Genomic DNA, 19,755 nt, shown 5'->3' on the forward strand with positions numbered 1-19,755 from the left:
ATGAATTTATATAGTTAAAATAAATAAAGCATGTAGTTTTCTTTTCCACGTATTAAGCAAATCTATCGGTAGATGTATCTTTTTCACCGTAGCTCCGATTAGCGTGCTTTTCACGCCTGTGTGTTCGTAGTGAGACGTAGATTCGTTTTACAAACTTTTCATCTTGATTTTATGTTTGGTATACTGTTCTAATTTAGATCTATTGTTTGCTTCGTGTATGATTGCATGGATGTTTGTGTGGTGCTTTATGATCATATCCAGTCGATGAGCTATACGCGGTGAATCCAGAAGCAATTCATTGAAGTTTTGGACTTAAAGAAGGATCAGAGTTTAAGGCAAGTATAGCATGGGATCTTCCTTGTTGTTCTATACACCTTTAATCATTTAATTCATGCTGCATGTGTCTACCTTGATTATCACTAAGGATTTTCTAGTACTTTGTTACTTTGTACCTTGATACCTATGGGGTATTGCATTGGGTAGGTTGATGCTAGTGCTCAACTACAACCATGATCTTGTAACTTGACTATTGAAATATACAATAAACATTGAAAGATGCTTTTTAGCAACATGAAACAACGGGGCTAGAGCATTGGGCTGTTTTTATGGTGCTTTAGATTCCTCTCCCTAAGGACTTATCTATAAGTGATCATCCAGAACTTACAGTACAGCTGTGAGGGCTACATGGCTCTGGCTTTAGCTCAGTATGAGGATATTTTCTAGCTTGTTAGAGGTTACCTTTATTGGCGTAAGAATGGCTTGCCGAATCGAGTATAGTGCGGCCTCTGTCCCCTTGTGCATAGGATGCACGTCATTGTGCCATTGGGAAGAAGGGCTCTACATCTGTTTGCCGAGTGAATCTAATGACTCTAACTTGTTAGACGAACCTTTGAAAAGCTTCATAGTGAACCCTGTCGACCTTCTTTGAAAGTGGGTCAAGAGATTAGCTACCTCAGGCGAAAGGATAAACCACGACTCACAGTGAAAGTGTACAACCTCTGCAAAGTGTAAAACTAGTATATCAGCCGTGCTCATGGTCACGAGCGGCCTTGGAACATTTACGGAATAGATGATCACTAATGGTTAAAGATGATGATACTGATGATGAAGATGCACACTAATGATTACTGTTTATGTTGTTCACTATTCATGTTTACATGATCATGTGTTTATGTGGGCTTGTGAATAAACTTGTTGCCACTCAATTGCTAAAAGATGACTTATTAAAAGCTAATCGCAGTTAAACCAGTGTCAGCCTTTTGAGTCTCATGAACCCCATGTTATATTTGTTGAGTACGACATATACTTACGCTTGCTTTATTTTTCAATTATTTGAATAAAAATCTTGGATGGGTACCATATTGCTAGTCTGAATGAGTTAGGCTTGTGATCAACCAGTCAGTTGTCCCTGTGGATCGGAGTCTTCACCCAAAGATCGTAGTTGTCTTTCCGCTGTTTGCTGTCTAAGGTTATATTCTTTATACTAAGTACGTTATATATTGAGCATTGTCTATTGATATTACCCTTATTTATAGCTATACGTGAGATTTGACGTCCTAGGCTCACATATGATGCGTATCTGATTTTGTTCTTAAAACCGGATGCTACAGGCATGAGAGCCTCCAGGTACCATCCATGGCAGTAGGTGGCGGAATGAGCTGAAGATGGCACTGAAATAACGATAATAAGATAGAGTTTACAAAAAACAACATTTCCATTGTATGTTTCATACCATGCTATCCAAAGATATGAAATGTCATATGAAGGGAGAACAATATACTCTTCCTCGTGTATGGATTGTGGCCCAGACAATCGGCTTAAAATTGACTTTTGTTATTACTCGCGGACCTTATGTGGCATGCTTTTCATGTGTTCGTCTTGTGGCTGTCAGTTGTATTTTGCAACTCCGTACCTCACAATGAAACACGTGCGAATGAGCAGGTTCACAAAAAAAGATCTATCAAAAATTTGGGCATATTATACATAACATTTTTTGTGTTTATGTAGCTCCATTGAGTGATAATTATTTTTTATATAGCTCCGTTCACTTCTCTTATAATCTGTACTTTTCGGCTTGTTTTTTCAGTGAGAACGGTGTTTTTCTCTCGCAACAAATCAGATGGTCTATGTGCTCGCCGTGCCGAACAGGCCTTTGTCGAACACCCAGTCCTCGATCATCTCCTGTGCCGCCCGTGGCTGCGCCGCCGGCACCAAGTGCCCCGCCTCGTACATGACGACGTGCACGAGCGCGCCATGCTTCTGCACGTACCCGGCGAGCTTCTGTCCTAGCCCGCCGCCGCTGCCGGTTCTCCTCCGCCACACGGCGCGGGGGGGCATCCTGGCGAGCCCGTCCGAGTCCAGCTCCCGCAGCCACGCCTCCACGGACACCACCCCGTCCTGCGCGTCGCGGATGCCCTCGTACAGCAGCACGCGCGTGGACGGCGCCGGCCCCCGCAGCAGCGCCTCCACGTCCGGCTTGGCGCTCCTCATCTCGTCGTCGTGCAGCGCCGCCTCCACATCCGGGCTGCTGAGCACCCACGGCGCGTCGCCCCGGGCGCCGAGCTCCGCCCGCACCTCCCGGGGCGTGTCCACCGCCACGTCGAACAGAGAGGATAGCCCCGTGGCGTTTCTCAGCCACGACAGCACGCGCTCGCGCGCGTCCGCCGCCTCGCGCCACCGCTCCGCGACGGCCAGCGCCACCGCCTCCGCCTGCAGCGCCTCGGCTTCACGCCGCTGCTTCGCGCCGATGAGGCCCGCGGAGTAGAGGACGTTGACGTGCGTCGTCACCTGCGCCACGGGGTGCACGAAGCCGTTGCCGATGGCCACGCCGCGCAGGTTGATCCTCTGTCGTTGGGGGAGAGCCGGGTTGGTGGCCAGGATGAGCGCGCCGACCGTGGGGATGGTCTTGCCGGCGTAGCTCTCGCCGGTGAGGAAGAGCGGGCGGGCGCGGAAGGACGGCGACTGGGACGAGAGGAAGGACCGGAGCGCCGCGAGGACGTGCTCCGCGACGACGGGCTGGGACGTGGGGATGGCGGAGGGTGACGACGCTGGGCTGTAGCGCGTGCCGAGCGGGCTCTCGAGGAAGAGGAACCCGAAGCGGCGGTTCCACGCGTAGGGGTTGGGCGACAAGGGGAACGCGGAAGCGGAGGAGGATGTCGTTGGAGCTGCTGGCGCTGCCGGTGGCGATGGGGAAGACGTAGGGGCCGATCTGGAAGAAGTTGCTGACGAAGGAGGAGTAGCATGGAAAAAATCTGGTTGTTAGTAGGGGCTAAAACACCTTTGTCAAGGATTTTTCTGCCAACCTCACAACCTACATATCCAGTTCTCTCTCTGATGGTGCAAAGCATTCAGGCAATGCCAATGGCACCTCGTCTCCTGGTTTCCCTCCTCCTCATCGTCCTCACCGCCACTGCCGCGTCTGCAGGCACGGCGGCCACCATATTCCCCAGAGAAGCCCTGCCGACCAAGTCCGGCTACCTCCCGATCCCCGTAGCCAACGCATCTCTCTACTACGCCTTCTACGAGGCCAGCGACCCGGTGACCCCGCCGGCCTCCACGCCGCTCCTCGTCTGGCTCGAGGGCGGCCCCGGCTTATCCTCCTTCGCTAGCAACTTCTTCCAGATCGGCCCCTACGTCTTCTCCCTGTCCGGCGACTCCAACACCTCCTCCTCCGCGTTCCCCTTGTCGCCCAACCTCTACGCGTGGAACCGCCGCTTCGGGCTCCTCTTCCTCGAGAGCCCGCTCGGCACGGGCTACAGCGCGGCGCCGTCCCCCTCTGCCATCCCCACGACCCAGCCCGTCGTCGCGGAGCACATCCTCGCCGCGCTCCAGCCTCCAGTCCTTCCTCTCCGCCTAGCCGGATGGCAGCACCTTCCACGCCCGCCCGCTCTTCCTCACCGGCGAGAGCTACGCTGTCAAGACCATCCCCACGGCCGGCGCGCTCATCCTGGCCACCAACCCGACGCTTCCCGAGCAGCAGCGGATCCACCTGCGCGGCGTGGTCATCGGCAACGGCTTCGTGCACCCCGTGGCGCAGGTGACCACGCACGTCGACGTCTTCTACTTCACGGGCCTCATCGGCGCGAAGCAGTGGCGCGAGGCCGCGGTCATGCAGGCGGAGGCAGAGGCGCTGGCCGTCGCGGAGCGGTGGGGCGAGGCGACGGACGCGTGGTACCGCGTGCTGTAGTGGCTGCGCACCGCCACGGGGCTCGCGTCGCTGTTCGACGTCGCGGTGGCGGACGAGTCGCTGGAGGCCCTGCTCGCCGGTGCTGCCGAGTTCATGAACAACGCCGAGGTGAGGGCGGCGCTAGGGCCAAGACAGCCCACATCTTGGTTTCTATAGTTCAGGAATTGTGTTCTTCCTTTTTTGCTTCAATTATAATGACTCTCTTCGTGTATTTTTAGAGATACGTTGCTACATGGAGCCTATTGAAAATCAGGGATAAGGTTGTTCAACACCATTCAAAGACTTAACAAACCCAATCAATGAAGGTAAATAATAACATTCTCTCCTACGTGAAATCTACGCGCGATATGGAATAGTATATGAATGATTCGCAATGTAATGGAAATGGTGCTAACTAATTATCTCTTTCTGCCTATCTGCGTTGTACACTACCGGAATCCTCAAATTTGCCGAGTGTTTTTATGTTTGCCGAGTGTATTTCCTCGGGCACTTGACGACTAAGTTCTTTGCTGAGTGCTATGCTAAAAACACTCGGCAAGAGAGGGTTTGCCGAGTGTCAAAAAAACACTCGGCAAAGAAATAAAATCTATTTTCTGGAAAAGAAGGAGAAGAAAAAAAATGAAAAAAAAACTTTGCCGAGTGCTCAGGTCTAGAACACTTGGCAAAGAAATAAAATCTTTTTTTTAGAAAAAAGATTTTAAGAAAAAATATAAAAAAAATTGCCGAGTGCTAGATCTACAACACTCGGCAAAGAAATTTTTTTTCCTGGAAATAAAACCCCGCCTCCCTCCTCCTTTCCCGCACTGCCGCGCACACCGCCCCTCCCTCCCCTGCACACCGCGCACCTCCTCCCTCCCCTCCCCTCCCTCGCCTCGCCGGCGCCCCCTCCCCTCAAATCCCGGCCGACGCTCCTCCCCTCCTCTCCGACGTCCCCTCCCCTCGCCGGCGTCCCTCCCCTCCTCTCCGGCTCCCCTCCCCTCGCCGGCGTCCCCTCCTCTCCCGGGCCCCCTCCCCTCGTCGGCGCCCCCTCCCTCGCTCCCGGCGCCCCCTCCCATCCTCTCCCAGATCCGGCGCCCCTCCCTCTCTCCCGACGGCGCCGACCCCTCCCCACTCTCCTGGCCCGCCGCCCCCGGATCCGGCCCCTCCCTTCTGCTCGCCTCGCACGGACTCGTGGAAAGGGATGGAGTCCACGGCCACGCTCGCGAGGACGGCGCCGCCCCTCGCCGGGTCCACTCATCGGCCCTCCTACGCGCTGCGGCCGACGACGTCCCTCTCCTTCGCTGCCGCTTCCACGACGCCCCACGGCCGGCTCGGGCTGGGGCTGAGCACGGCGTCGGCGGGGAGCAGGAGGGCGGCCGGGGCTCGCGCTGTCCCACGGTGTAAAATCGTCACCTCCTCGGTTGGTGCCCCTACATACTTGGTCTGATTGGGTACTTGCATTAACTCGAGGCGTGGATGGTGGCGGCGGCGTGGATGGTGGTGGCGGCGGCGGTGCTGGTGGTGCGGCATGGTGTCGGCGTGCCTTTTTTTATTTTTTTTAAAAAAAAGTTTGCCAAGTGTTTTTGGGCACTCGGCAACGTCTTTGCTGAGTGCCCGACAAAAAACACTCGGCAAAGTAGCGTTTGTCGTAAAAGGGTTTGCCGATTGTCGTTTGCCGAGTGTAACACTCGGCAAACCCTTTGCCGAGTGTTTTTGGCGCTTCGCCGAGTGCCCCTGGACACTCGGCAAAAGCTCCATGTATCCGGTAGTGGTACTACGTAATCGCAACAAAAAAAAAGTTACCAAATCCTCAAAAAAAAATGGTTGCCATAGTGAATCGTAATGACTTACACAAGTCATCGAAAACCGGATCCACGTGTCCTTCGGATAAGATTTTTATTGTTTTCTTTAAATTTAACAACGTAAGCGTAAAAAAAAATGTTCCCGTGCTCAACAACTAAGAGAAAGCATCAACAACTAACAGGGGTTTAAGGAGAAAGTAGGTAAGATGTGCAAGAGTTTGCTTCTGCTGGTGCTGTTCTGCTAGTGCAAAAGCGAAAGAACAGAACAGAGATATACAGATAAGGTAGATCACTGGGCAGCTTCAGGCCTTGTTGCTCATGGATTTGATACTAATCATTTTTTTTACTTTCTTGAGTGCCACTACAACATCGCTCATCGACTAATCTTTGGTGAGGTGCGTCACTTGAGCAGAGCAAACCCAACTCAAATATTGGTGGAAAGAAGGGCTTCAGGTCGCAGTCAGATGAGGAAGGACCTTGCAGGAGCTTCTCATCCACAACATGGACAATCTCTGACAGGAATGCTTGACGAACCCACTCCCTGATGCTTAGACCTCCTATGAACATGGGATCAGTGGGTCTCTTTCCGGTGAAGACTTCAAGAAGCATGATTCCAAAGCTGAACACATCACTCTTGCGGGATGCCTTCCAAATGATCCATACTCTGCTCAATAATCAGAAAATCAAATATTACAACAGTTGAGTAATCAGAAGGAACTACAACGATCATACACACCACTCACAGGTATAGCTATAGTATAAGCTAGCGATAGTACCTGGTGCCATGTACCCAAGTGTTCCAGGCATACTTGCAGTGACCATGGAGCTGTCGTCACCCAATAGCAATTTTGCGATGCCAAAGTCTGCCACGTGTGCTATCATGTCGCTGTCAAATAGGACGTTGCTAGGCTTCAAGTCACAATGCAGGACAACCTGGAAATGCTGATGGTGCAGATACTCCATCGCCATTGACACATCTAGCATGATCTCCAACCTCTTCAGGAATCCCAAGTTACTTGATGTACCTTCAGAGTGTAGGAGCTTGTCTAAGCTGCCAGTTGGGCATGTACTGTAGCACGAGTGCTCTGAAGTCCAGGTTGGAGCATGTGCTTAGTATTCTTATCAGGTTGCGGTGTCGAGCCATGCGAAGCACATGGCACTCGGCATCAAAGCTTCTAATGGCCTGTTCTAGTCGCATGTCTAGAACTTTTATTGCAGCAACCAAACCGTTCCTCAGTTGGCATTTGAAAACTTTTGCAAGACTTCCAGTGCCCAGGAAGGTTGTTATCACTAAAGTTATCGGTGGCAGAAATGAGCTCATGGTAGGTAACTAATATTTGTCTTCCAGCATTGCCTGGATCAATGACAATAGCTTCATCATCCCCCTTGCTCTTAGCTTTCCTTCTAATGATTAGGTAGACACAAAGAATAATGGAGACAAATGTAGCAGTGACAACTGGAAGAAGGATAATTAGAAGGTCTCTTTTATTTGAGTGAGAGTCCTCATGACAAGGAGAAAATCCAAGATGGGAGAGATCCACATAGCCCAACATTTCCAATCAAAGATATTGACTGTGATGTTTGAAAAAATACCTCCCTCTGGTATCTTCCCTTCTAGCTTATTGAAAGAGAGGTTCAAGGATGTCAAGCCAATGAAATTGGCAAGGAACAAGGGAATGGTACCAGAGATATTATTGAAGGAGAGATCCAAATATTCTAAGTTGGTAAGCTTTTGAAAAGAATCTGGGAATTGTCCATCAAATGAGTTATGTGATAGATTTAGGAAGTTGAGCATCATAATTTGTGCAAATGATTCTGGGATGGTTCCACGAAAAAAGTTGCAAGAGAGGTCAATGTAATTCACTTGTTTTAGCCCACCAACATCACTCGGTAGTGAACCAACAAAGAAATTGTTAGAAAGATCTAAATCGATAAGTTTATCCAGGTGGAAGAAGCTTGCTGGTATAGATGAATTTAACTGGTTACTGGATAAGCTTATTTCTTCTAGCACACTAAGGTTGCCAATGCTGTTGGGTATAGGGCCAAATAATTTGTTTCCTTGAAGATACAATTGTTGTAAGCTCCTAAGCATACCAATTTCTGTTGGTATAGGGCCAGACAAGTCGTTGTTAGTGACGTCAAGCATGACGAGTTCTTGCATCACCACGATAGGATTTGGGATATCCCCTGTGAATAGGTTTATAGAAAGATCTAATGTTTGAAGGTGGCTTAGGTTTGACAATGATGGTGGAAGCCTACCATTTAACTTGTTATTATCTGCAGTAAACGTAATTAACTCTGCTGATAGGTTCCCGATATGATCTGGGAGCCTCCCTATGAAAGAATTAAAGGCCAGGTCAAGTTCCTGGAGTTTCCTACAATTAGAAAGGGAAGACAAGAAGTTAAGATTACCATCTAAATTATTCCATGCAAGAAGAAGCTGGTTCAGAGCTGGAATGTTCCCAAGTGCTGGTGGTACTGAGCCCGAGAATTGATTATTCTGCAGAAAAAGTTGTGACAATTTCGAAAAATTCCCAAGAAAATTTGGAATCGGACCTGTTAGCTGATTGGTTCCCATATCTAGTGCAGTAAGATGGGTGAGATTGCTAAGAACAGCTGGGATAGAGCCAGCAATGTTATTTCTTGCCAAGGAAAGTTCGGTGAGACGTGGTAGTTGAGACAACCATGTTGGAACGACGTCCACAAAATGATTTTGTGACAAATACAGATATTTCAAGTATTTGCATGCTGCGAGTCCTGACGGAATCGGACCCCGTACAAAGTTGTTCTGTGAGAGATCAAAGAGCTGCAGTAGAGGAAGGCTAAAACTTTGATTGTTAGGAATGAGACCTGCAAAATTGTTGTGGGAGAGAAAAAGCGCCTGCATCCTTGACATGTTGTAGATGGTTGGGGGCACTACACCGGATAGGTTATTGTACGCAAGGTACAAGAGTTCCAACTTGGGCAAGGAACCTAGATTGTGCGGCACGGGACCTGATAAGCTGTTGTTCATCAAGCTGAGGAACCATAGAGATTGCGTATTATTGAATAGGCACAGAGGTATGCGGCCAGTTAGCTCATTCTTGTCAAGAGAAAATTTCCCAAGGCTAGGCATATTCTGGAGTAGTCCTGGCGGGATGTCCCCAGACAGGCTATTGTAGCTGAGGTCAAGTTCCTCAAGCCTCGTTAGGTTTCCTATGGCACTTGGAATAGGGCCTGTGAGGCCATTTTCGGAAAGATACAGAACCTTAAGCCGGTGCAACATACCAATTTCGGGAGGGACGGAGCCAGCGAGGCTGGTGTTTGTGAGCTTGAGCATGGAGAGGAAGGAAAGATTACCGAGGTGTGGGCTGAGCTCCCCTTGCAGGGGAACATCCAGCAGCGACAGATGCCGTGACACGCTGCCGGCGGCGGCTGCACGAGACTCCAAGCCATCGACAGAAGGACACGTTGGTTGTCCAGCTCCGGGCAAGGACGCCGGTGGGATCAGCGAGCTCGCCTTTGAAAGCCAGCAGTGCATCGTGGTCGCTGTGGCTGCCATTAGCGTTTGTTGCTCTGGTGATTAGAGCAGAGGCGGCCGCACCCGGCAAGAGGGCAGCAGAGAGGCAGATGGCCAGTACTATTAGAATGGCCATCGCATCCGAGTCTGCCCTGTTAGGTGAATTGTGATATATATAACTGCAGTGATCTGCCGCCCACGTGCACCACACACGCTACACCGCTGTAATGCATGCAGTGGCGGCTAGGATCCAAATAAGAACAGCCTGTTCCTGTCCTTCATGGTGCAAAAACTATCGAAAGTCAACCATCTTGCATGTTGGTGAATGGTACGGTGACCGGCACTTTGCTTGCGTAGTGAATTGTGATGCATGTGCGATAAGCATACTTATCGGGAGACTGGATCTTATAGGGAGCTTCCAACAGAACCGCGAATTTGGCAACTATGTGTGTCCGCCACATGACGTACCATCGTTTCAATAAAAGAGACCTTCTAATTATCCATCTTCCAGTTGTCACTGCTACATTTTTCTCCATTGTTCTTTGTGTCTACCTAATCATTAGAAGGAAAGCTAAGAGCAAGGGGGATGATGAAGCTATTGTCATTGATCCAGGAATTGCTGGAAGACAAATATTAGTTACCTACCATGAGCTCATTTCTGCCACCGATAACTTTAGTGATAACAACCTTCTGGGGAACTGGAAGTCTTGCAAAAGTATTCAAATGCCAACTGAGGAACGGTTTGGTTGCTGCAATAAAAGTTCTAGACATGCGACTAGAACAGGCCATTAGAAGCTTTGATGCCTGAGTGCCATGTGCTTCGCATGGCTCGACACCGCAACCTGATAAGAATACTAAGCACATGCTCCAACCTGGACTTCAGAGCACTCGTGCTACAGTACATGCCCAACGGCAGCTTAGACAAGCTCCTACACTCTGAAGGTACATCAAGTAACTTGGGATTCCTGAAGAGGTTGGAGATCATGCTAGATATGTCAATGGCGATGGAGTATCTGCACCATCAGCATTTCCAGGTTGTCCTGCATTGTGACTTGAAGCCTAGCAACAGTCCTATTTGACAGCGACATGATAGCACACGTGGCAGACTTTGGCATCGCAAAATTGCTATTGGGTGACGACAGCTCCATGGTCACTGCAAGTATGCCTGGAACACTTGGGTACATGGCACCAGGTACTATCGCTAGCTTATACTATAGCTATACCTGTGAGTGGTGTGTATGATCGTTGTAGTTCCTTCTGATTACTCAACTGTTGTAATATTTGATTTTCTGATTATTGAGCAGAGTATGGATCATTTGGAAAGGCATCCCGCAAGAGTGATGTGTTCAGCTTTGGAATCATGCTTCTTGAAGTCTTCACCGGAAAGAGACCCACTGATCCCATGTTCATAGGAGGTCTAAGCATCAGGGAGTGGGTTCGTCAAGCATTCCTGTCAGAGATTGTCCATGTTGTGGATGAGAAGCTCCTGCAAGGTCCTTCCTCATCTGACTGCAATCTGAAGCCCTTCTTTCCACCAATATTTGAGTTGGGTTTGCTCTGCACAAGTGACGCACCTCACCAAAGATTATCGATGAGCGATGTTGTAGTGGCACTCAAGAAAGTAAAAAAAAAATGATTATATCAAATCCATGAGCAACAAGGCCTGAAGCTGCCCAGTGATCTCCCTTATCTGTATATCTCTGTTCTGTTCTTTGGCTTTTGCACTAGCAGAACAGCACTAGCAGTGTAAGCGTGATTAGAATACATTGTCATTCATATCTTGTATAGGTGTACATATAGCCGGGGTGGCATGCAGCCAACCACACAGGTAAGATTACAGGCACGATCAATCAAGGGTAGCCTACTATAAATACATCAGCCTACTATAATTACATTGTGCTAACACTCCCCCGCAGTCAGAACGGGAGCACAATGAACGTTCAGGCTGAAACTCCTGAAATACAGAGGTTGGGAGACCCTTGGTGAAGACGTCGGTGTACTGAGATGTCGTTGGGACATGAAGAAGCCGAACTTGGCCAAGGGCGACTCGCTCCCGAACAAAATGGAGATCAATCTCAACATGCTTCCTGCGCTGATGCTGGACTGGGTTGGTGGAGAGGTAGACAGCACTAATGTTATCACAATAGACCAACGTGGCTCGGCGAGGTGGGTGGCGAAGCTCCATGAGTAACTGACGCAGCCAAGAAGCTTCAGCAACACCATTTGCCACAACGCGATACTCGGCCTCTGCACTCAACCGAGAGACTATGTGTTGACGCTTGGAGGACTAGGACACCAGATTATCCCCGAGGAACACTGCATAGCCAGAGGTCGATCGGCGAGTGTCGGGGCAGCCGACCCAGTCAGCATCAGTATAGACAACAAGCTCAGCAGGTGACAAGGGGCGTAGAGTCAAGCCAATTGACAGAGTGCCCTGTAAGTAGCGTAAGATCCATTTGAGAGCAGTAAGGTGTGGCTCTCGAGGATCATACATATAGAGACAGATCTGCTGGACGGCATAGGCAATGTCTGGACGAGTGAATGTCAGATACTGGAGAGCACCAGCTAAACTACGGTAGTGTGTGGAGTCAGCAACTAGAGGACCATCTGTAGACAATTTGGATTGCAGGTCGACGGGGGTGCTGCAAGGCTTGCAAGCACTCATCCCGGTGCGCTCCAAAATAGCCAGAGTATACTGCCGCTAAGAGAGGAATAAACCATCGTCACAGTGTGCGATGGAAACACCAAGAAAATTATGAAGCTGGCCCATGTCTATCATAGCAAACTCACGCTGTAAGGCGGCAATGATATGTTGAAGAAACCCAACTGAGGAGCCAGTGAGAACAATGTCATCAACATATAATAGCAGATAGGTGGTGTCGGAGCCCCAATGATATGTAAACAACGAAGTATCTGTCTTGACCTCAACAAATCCAAGGGACAGGAGGTGTGTGGCAAACCTGGTATGCCAAGCACGAGGAGCCTGCTTTAGACCATAAAGAGATTTGTTGAGTCGACAGACAAAATCCGAACAGGACGAGTCAATGAAACCGGAAGGTTGGACACAGTAGACTGTCTCTGTCAGAGTGCCATGTAAAAACGCATTCTTGACATCAAGCTGATGAATGGGCCAATGCTGGGAGATGGCCAAGGACATAATCACCCGAACTATCGTTGGCTTGACCACTGGACTGAAAGTTTCATAATAATCAATACCGAGGCGCTGTGTAAAACCCGTAGAACCTAGCGAGCCTTGTAGCGATCAAGAGAACCATCGACGAGCAGCTTATGACGATAAATCCACTTGCCGGTTACCAGATTGACACCAGGGGCCGAGGAACAAGACTCCAGGTGTCATTGGCGAGAAGTGCCTCATACTCAGCTTGCATAGCAGCACGCCAATTGGGATCTGATAGAGTATCCCGAGCAGAGCGCGGCAATTTTGACATGGGCACAGCGTGGGGGTTTAGACGATCTACGGGCTGTGCAATGCCAACCTTGCCACACGTCGGGGTGATGGAGATCGGTCTGGTGGCAGCAGTGCGGCCAGTGCCGCTGGCAACAACCTGCGCACGAGCGTCAGGGGCAGCAAAACTGGCAGCACTCGGAGGCGCCATGGAGGACGAGGCGCCAGTGCGGCTGGCAACAGCCTGTGCGGGATGCACAGGGGCAGCAGCGCTGGTCGGTTGGGGCAGCACAATAGAACTGGCAGTAGTGGCCTAGGTGACTGTGGCACAGGGGCATGCTCCGGAGCGGCTACAGGACCATGCACGTGCACAGGGCCATGCACTGATGGTGATGAACTGCAGGTGCAGCTACAGGGCCACGCACGTGCACAGGGCCATGCACAGCATGTGGCACGACAGCAGCTGACGGTGGAAGACCTACAAGCACAGCACGGGCTCTAGGGAAGGGAGCGGTAAAATCATGTTCATCAACTAAAAAATCCAGGGTGGGGGATGCCATGGGCGTGGTGGACATGGCAGAGAAAGGAAAAAAAGATTCATAAAAAATGACATGTCGAGAGATGAGAATGCGATTGGATTGGAGTTCAAGACACCGATAGCCCTTGTGTTCCGAGGAATATCCAAGGAAAATACATAAAGAGGAACGGGGGCGAGTTTGTGAGGTGTCGTGGATGATGTGTTGGGATAGCAGGCACAGCCAAAAACCCGAAGATGGGCATAAGAGGGCCGAGTGGAATAAAGAGAGGTGTGAGGGGTCGAAAAAGCGAGGGTTTTAGTGGGAAGCCGGTTCACAAGATATGTCGCCTGCCCCGCTGGTTTCCCGATGGCGGATGACGCCGACGCTGCTGCGGCCACCGCCGCCGCCAAGGAAGCCGAAGATCGCCGTCTCGCCGCGGCCGCCGAAGAACGTCGCCTCGCGACTGAGGCCGAATCCCGCGCTGAAGAAGCACGTCGTGCCGAGGAGGCCTGTCTCCGCGCCGCCGTGCTGGACGCGTACGAGAGCGCCCATGAGGCCCTTTGGGCACAGGCCACTGCTGTCATCAACGTCAAGGCCCTCATCCCCGTCATCCTCGATCACGCCACGAACACCTACAGCAAGTGGCGAGGCATGTTCCTCACCGTCCTTGGCAAAAATGCCCTGACTCGCCACGTTCTCGATGATGAGACCTTCCCCTCGCGACCGGCATGGGTGCAGGCAGATTGTGTCATCTTGACGTCGATCTATGGCACTGTCTCCAACGATCTGCAGCAGTCCCTGATGATGCTGGCGAACGACCCGCTCACAGTGCCTGGTGCTACCTCGAGGACGAGTTCCTCGACCAGCGGGAGCCCGGCGCGCTCCTCCTCGAAACACAGTTCCGCAACTTCCGCCAAGACGCCCTGAGCATCACCGACTACTATCACCGTCTTGAGTCTATGGCCACCTCTCTCGCCGAGTTCGGTGACCCCATCGGCGAGCGACAGCTGGTGCTCACGCTCCTCCGTGGCTTGAGTGGCAAGTTCCGCCATATGGTGTCCATCCTCAAGATGCATCGCCCGTTCCCGATGTTTGCATAGGCCCAGACACACCTCCTGCTGGAGAAGATGGAGATCGACGCCCGACCACCATCACCACCATCCGCTCTCGTTGCTGCCACTCTGTGCCAGACGGTGCCCAGGGCACCAGCGCCTCCACTGTCCAGGGACGTTCCCCCTAGCGCGCCCTCTTGGTGCACCCACTGGTGGCCAACGCAACGGCCTACCGTCGGGGACGCGGTGGACGCGGCGGCCCATCAGCACCCCTGGTGGTGCGGCCCCAGGCAGTGCATGGTGGCATGCACCCATCCTTCGCGCACACGTGGGCCGGCACCATACAGATGTGGCCCTACGACCGGTCTGAGTGCCCTCCACCGGCACCTCCAGCATTCACCGCCGTTCCTCAGTATGGTGGTTTCGGTGGCACATATGGTGGTACCTACGGCCCTCCGCCTCCTCAGTATGGCCCATCCTTCGGGAGCAGCCGACTCGTACTACTGAGGGAGCCGCGCCTCCACCACCGGCACTGCTGGCCTTCCAGGTGCCCTCACCGGCCCACCAGGTCAGTCTAGTGGTGCCCTGGAATTCCTACCCACGGGGGCTCATGGCATCAGGACTCCTTGGCGCACTCCTTCAACACCATGACGCTCCACTCAGTCGGCTCCATCACCCGAGTGGTACGCCGATTCAGGGATTGGTTCCCAGATGACCGCGGACGCTGGTAAAGTCTCTACCATTTCCCCACCTTTTTCATCTACTCCTTCATCTATGGTTGTGGGAAATGGTGCACTACTTCCTGTCACTGCCACTAGGATCATACACTTTTTCTTTCCCGGGTCGCAATCTTGTTTTTAGCGATGTTTTGGTGTCTCCCAACATTATTAAGAATCTGATTTCTATCCGTCGTTTTACCACCGATAATAAATGTTCCATCGAATTTGATCCTTGTGGCCTTTCTAGTGAAGGACTTGCACACCAGGAACGTGATCGTCAGGTGCAATAGCTATGGCGACCTCTACCCGTTCTACCCCACCTCCACCAGCGCCACCACGTTCCTCGCCGCTCCCACTTCCCTTTGGCATCGTCATCTCAGGGCATCTTGGGCGTGAAGCACTGTCCAAAGCTTATCAGTTCCAGTGTTATTTCTTGTAATAAGCATGATCTAGACCACATATGTCATGCGTGCCAACTTGGTCGTCATGTGCGTCTTCCTTTCAGTTCCTCCAGCTCTCGAGCTGTTCATAATTTTGATTTCATACACTGTGATCTCTGGACATCTCCTATTGTTAGTGTGTCAGGCTATAAGTATTACCTTGTTATTCTTGATGACTGCTCACACTACATGTGGACCTTCCTCTTCGCCTTAAATCCGAGACTTTTTATGTTCTTTCTAATTTTTTTGCTCATATTCGCACGCAGTTCGGCACCACCATCAAGAGCGTCCTAGTGCGACAATGGCCGAGAATTCGACAATTCTCAGGTCCGCCCGTTCTTCCTCTCCCACGGTGTTGCACTCTGCATGTCGTGTCCATATACATCCCAACAAAATGGAAAAGCCGAACGTTCTATTCGCACCATCAATAACATTCTGCATTCTCTTTTGTTTCAGGCGAGCCTCCCACCGGTTTACTGGGTTGAGGCCCTTATACCATGTAAACATGACTAGAATACATTGTCATTCATATCTTGTACAGGTGTACATATAGTCGGGGTGGCATGCAGCCAACCACACAGGCAAGGTTACAGGCACAATCAATCAAGGATAGCCTACCATAAATACAGACACAATCAATCAAGGGTAGCCTACCATAAATACATCAGCGTACTATAATTACATTGTGCTAACAAGCAGAAGCAAACTCTTGCACATCTTACCTACTTTCTCCTTAAACCCCTGTTAGTTGTTGATGATTTCTCTTAGTTGTTGAGCACGGGAACATGTTTTTTTATGCTTACGTTGTTAAATTTAAAGAAAACAATAAAAATCTTATCCGACATGGACACGTGGATCCCGTTTTCGATGACTTGTGTAAGTCATTACGATTCACTGTGGCAACCTAATTTTTTTTTAGGATTTGGCCATTTTTTTTTTGTTGCGATTACGCAATACAATGTAGATAGGTAGAAAGAGATAATTAGTTAGCACCATTTCCATTACATTATGAATCATTCATATACTATTCCATATCGCGCGTAGATTTCATGCTGGAGAGAATGTTATTATTTACCTCCATTGATTGGGTTTGTTAAGTCTTTGAATGGTGTTGAACAACCTTATCCCTGATTTTCAATAGGCTCCATGTAGCAACGTCTCTCTAAAAATGCACGAAGAGAGTCATTGTAATTGAAGCAAAAAGGAAGAACACAATTCCTGAACTATAGAAACCAAGATGTGGGCTCTCTTAGAACAGTCACAACCTAGAAAATGACCGTTAGTTTCTACTTCTATAGAAACCAAATCACACGACGAAATCACCCGTGGGGCATCCTCTTTCTCCCCCGCCCAATCCAATCCCTTCCCATCATCCCTTCCTCATTTTCTCTCACTCTCCCCATCCTTATCCAGCGTGCGTTGGACAAAAATCAACCAGCACGGAATTTCCCCTCAAAAAAAATCAACCACACGGAGGCAGGTGTGTGGCTGCCACTGCCAGCAGCGCTGAGGAGCTGGCACACCACCTGTGTTGGCAACATTTGGCTGCAACTCGCTGCGGCCGGGGTGGTCATCTACGAACTCGACGTCGCGCTGGAGACACGGCTGTTAGTTGATCTCCACCAATAGGCCCAACAGCCTATTGGGCCCTTGTCTCTGCTCCCTTATCGGGGGAGCCCAACCCTAATACGGTTGGTGGGCCCCTGTCGCACAGCACACATAAAAGGAAGGTGGGGGTCAAGGCTCGGTCTATGAGGTTCACTGGAGCCGCCATCCCACCCATAGAAAACCCTAATCCGATCCTAAAGAGGTGCTGCCAGCGACGGGATGTGCCCACCGACGACATCGTCGCCCCCTGCAGGTCACCAGCGGACCACTGCAGTACCACTACGGACTCCACCGAGCCGGAGCTACCGCGGCACCGGTGTCTACCCGCTGTGGTACATCTATGGAGAAGACAAGGATGAGGTCTTCCCCGGATCTATGGGTTACACACAGAGAGGTACACACATTTATGATACTTACAATGGTACCAGAGACAGGTTGCCAGTGTTTAACCCTAACCCTAACCGGGTAAAAGCAAAGAGAAAGTGAGACCGGGGTGGCGAACGTCACTGTCTACCGGTAACCACCGCCACCGCGTAGGGGGAAAAGTGCCACACCGCCGTCCTCATCGGCGCGTGGCAAGAAAATAAGAGAACATCCGTGTTCGGATCAGAGAAGAGAAAGGGGAAAGGATCTCAAGAACCTAACCCTAACCCGCGCAAACAGCTCGGGGAAGAAGAAAAAGAAGGGCCCTCGGCACTTGAACCCTAACCCTAACTGGGTTAAAGAAAGGAGCAAAAGAAAAGGTTTCGGCCTTAAGATGAACAGAGCCGAACCCTAAATCAAAAAAGAAATCAAAGAAAAGAAAAGAAATCAAAAGAAATCCAAATCGGACTCAACCGAAAAGAGAAACAAGATCCAAAAGAAAAGAAGAGGGTTTTCGGCCTAGAAAAGAGTCAAATCCTGAAACCCTAACCCAAATTTTAAACCCCATCCCAAATCGGGTTAATCCCAAAAGAAGAAGGGGAAGGGGGAAGAAGGGGAAGGGAACCGATTCGGATGAACTCCGAAAAGAAAAAGAAATCAAAAGAAAATGAAACCCTAACCCTAGATCCCCATTCGGATGAACTCCGAAAAGAAAAGAAAAGAAAGAAGATTAAAATCGGTTCAATCCGAGCACCAAAAGAGAACCAGAGAAGAAAAGAAACAAAAACCAAAGAAAGAAGAACAGTCCAAACCGTAATCCCCATCACCGGTTCGGATAAGAGAAACGAGATCCAAATCAGAGAAGAAAGGGGAGAAAAGGGGACGGACCTACCTCGCCATGCGTCGGGATGGCCCTTCACCGGCGTGGGAGAAGAAGGGCCGAGCCAGGGGTAGTGTTTCGCTGGGCTCGGCCAAGGGGGCGCCGCATCCAGGCCGCTCGACGGTGGCGTACTCACCCGTTGGGGAGCACGCGCGCCGGTGAGGGGGCCGGTGATGGTGCCATGGCCGCCTCGCTCCACCGCCTTCGCTCACTCTCGCTCATTGCATCGCTCGGTACCTCGCTGCGGCTGAGAGAGAAAGAAGAAGGAGAGCGGCGACAGAGAGAGCGAAGAGAGAGAGAGCAAAGGAGCAAATGAGCTAGGGTTTTTCAGGCACCGACCGCGGCGTCGGTTTTTATACCGAGCGAAACGTGCGGGTCATCATCCGATGCTGGATGAACGACTGAGATAGAGCAGGCCAGTTTCGGTCCAGGCGGGGCACGCGGCCGAGCGGGTTCGCCGGCCCAGGCCCAGGTTGCGGCCTGGGTGCGGGCAGCGCGCGGTAAAAGGAAGTGGGCCAGGCCGTTTTCACTGGCTGGGCTGAAGAATAGTACGCTTTTTGAGTCAATTTTGTTTTTTCTTTTTCTAGTAAAAGTTTTATACCCTGGAAAATAGAAAATGGCTCAAAAGAAAATAGAAAAAGCAATTTTCCCTCTGGGTAAAATTCAAGAAAAAGAGAGTTTTTCCACAGCCAAAGAAAAGTTGTTGATTCTCCAGTTATTTTGAACCAATGTGATATTTAATTGGAGAAAAGGAGATTTTTTCCGCTGCTAAAGAAAATATTGATTCTCCAGTTATTTTTGAACCAATGTGGTATTTAATTGGAGAAAAAGAGATTTGACATGATTATGATGTTGTTATTTTCTGACCAACGTTGTTAATAACAATATCGTAATTTTAATGATTTATGCATTAATTCTACTTCTGCCCAACGGTGATGTAGAATTAGTGTATAAGAAGAGTTGTAAATTTTAATGATTTATGCATTAATTCTACTTTTGCCCAACGGTGATGTAGAATTAGTGTGTAAGAACAGTTTTGAAAGTTAAAGATTTATGCATTAATTCTATTTTTGCCCAACGGTGATATAGAATTAGTGTATAAGAATAATTGTATGTTTTGATTTTGACCAACGTTGGAATCAAGGCATGCAAATAGTGTTATTTTATGTTAAGAAAAGTTTTGACCTGGTTTTCATCTTGTCTAAGGTGGACTGGGTAGTCACCTCACCGTGTTCCACTGAGTTTGTGACACCAGTGAGGGAGACAAAAGAGAATGATGCCACTTAGGTAACTAAAGAGGGAT

The 19,755-nt window shown here is 50.1% G+C and overlaps 1 protein-coding gene and 3 pseudogenes across 1 annotated transcript; 2 read left to right on the forward strand and 2 right to left on the reverse strand.

Annotated features, from left to right (window-relative positions):
* Nucleotides 1-2,124: 2,124 nt before the first annotated feature.
* On the reverse strand, nt 2,125-3,347 carry LOC136489519 (serine carboxypeptidase-like 50). Its single transcript, XM_066486129.1, has 3 exons — nt 3,315-3,347; nt 3,168-3,268; nt 2,125-3,130 (listed from the first exon to the last, which is right to left on the reverse strand). The coding sequence occupies exons 1-3, from the start codon at nt 3,345-3,347 to the stop codon at nt 2,125-2,127; spliced, it is 1,140 nt and encodes a 379-aa protein (XP_066342226.1).
* A 7-nt stretch (nt 3,348-3,354) lies between these two features.
* Nucleotides 3,355-4,342, forward strand: LOC136489520 (serine carboxypeptidase-like 50; annotated as a pseudogene).
* Nucleotides 4,343-6,256: 1,914 nt separating this feature from the next.
* On the reverse strand, nt 6,257-9,602 carry LOC136485610 (putative receptor-like protein kinase At3g47110; annotated as a pseudogene).
* Nucleotides 9,603-10,235: 633 nt separating this feature from the next.
* On the forward strand, nt 10,236-12,983 carry LOC136489521 (probable LRR receptor-like serine/threonine-protein kinase At3g47570; annotated as a pseudogene).
* Nucleotides 12,984-19,755: the final 6,772 nt, after the last annotated feature.

This window comes from Miscanthus floridulus, chromosome 10 (genome assembly GCF_019320115.1).
Source record: "Miscanthus floridulus cultivar M001 chromosome 10, ASM1932011v1, whole genome shotgun sequence".
In the NCBI taxonomy this organism is placed as follows: Eukaryota; Viridiplantae; Streptophyta; class Magnoliopsida; order Poales; family Poaceae; genus Miscanthus; species Miscanthus floridulus.

Excerpts from the sequence above, each read along its gene's own strand:
- LOC136489519 (XM_066486129.1), bottom strand. The coding sequence starts at position 3,347 with ATGCTTTGCACCATCAGAGAGAGAACTGGATAT. Across the intron at positions 3,269-3,314 it reads TCAGAGAGAGAACTGGATAT|CCCCTACTAACAACCAGATT; the intron begins GTAGGTTGTGAG and ends AAGGTGTTTTAG. Across the intron at positions 3,131-3,167 it reads ATCGCCACCGGCAGCGCCAG|CTTGTCGCCCAACCCCTACG; the intron begins CAGCTCCAACGA and ends TTCCGCGTTCCC.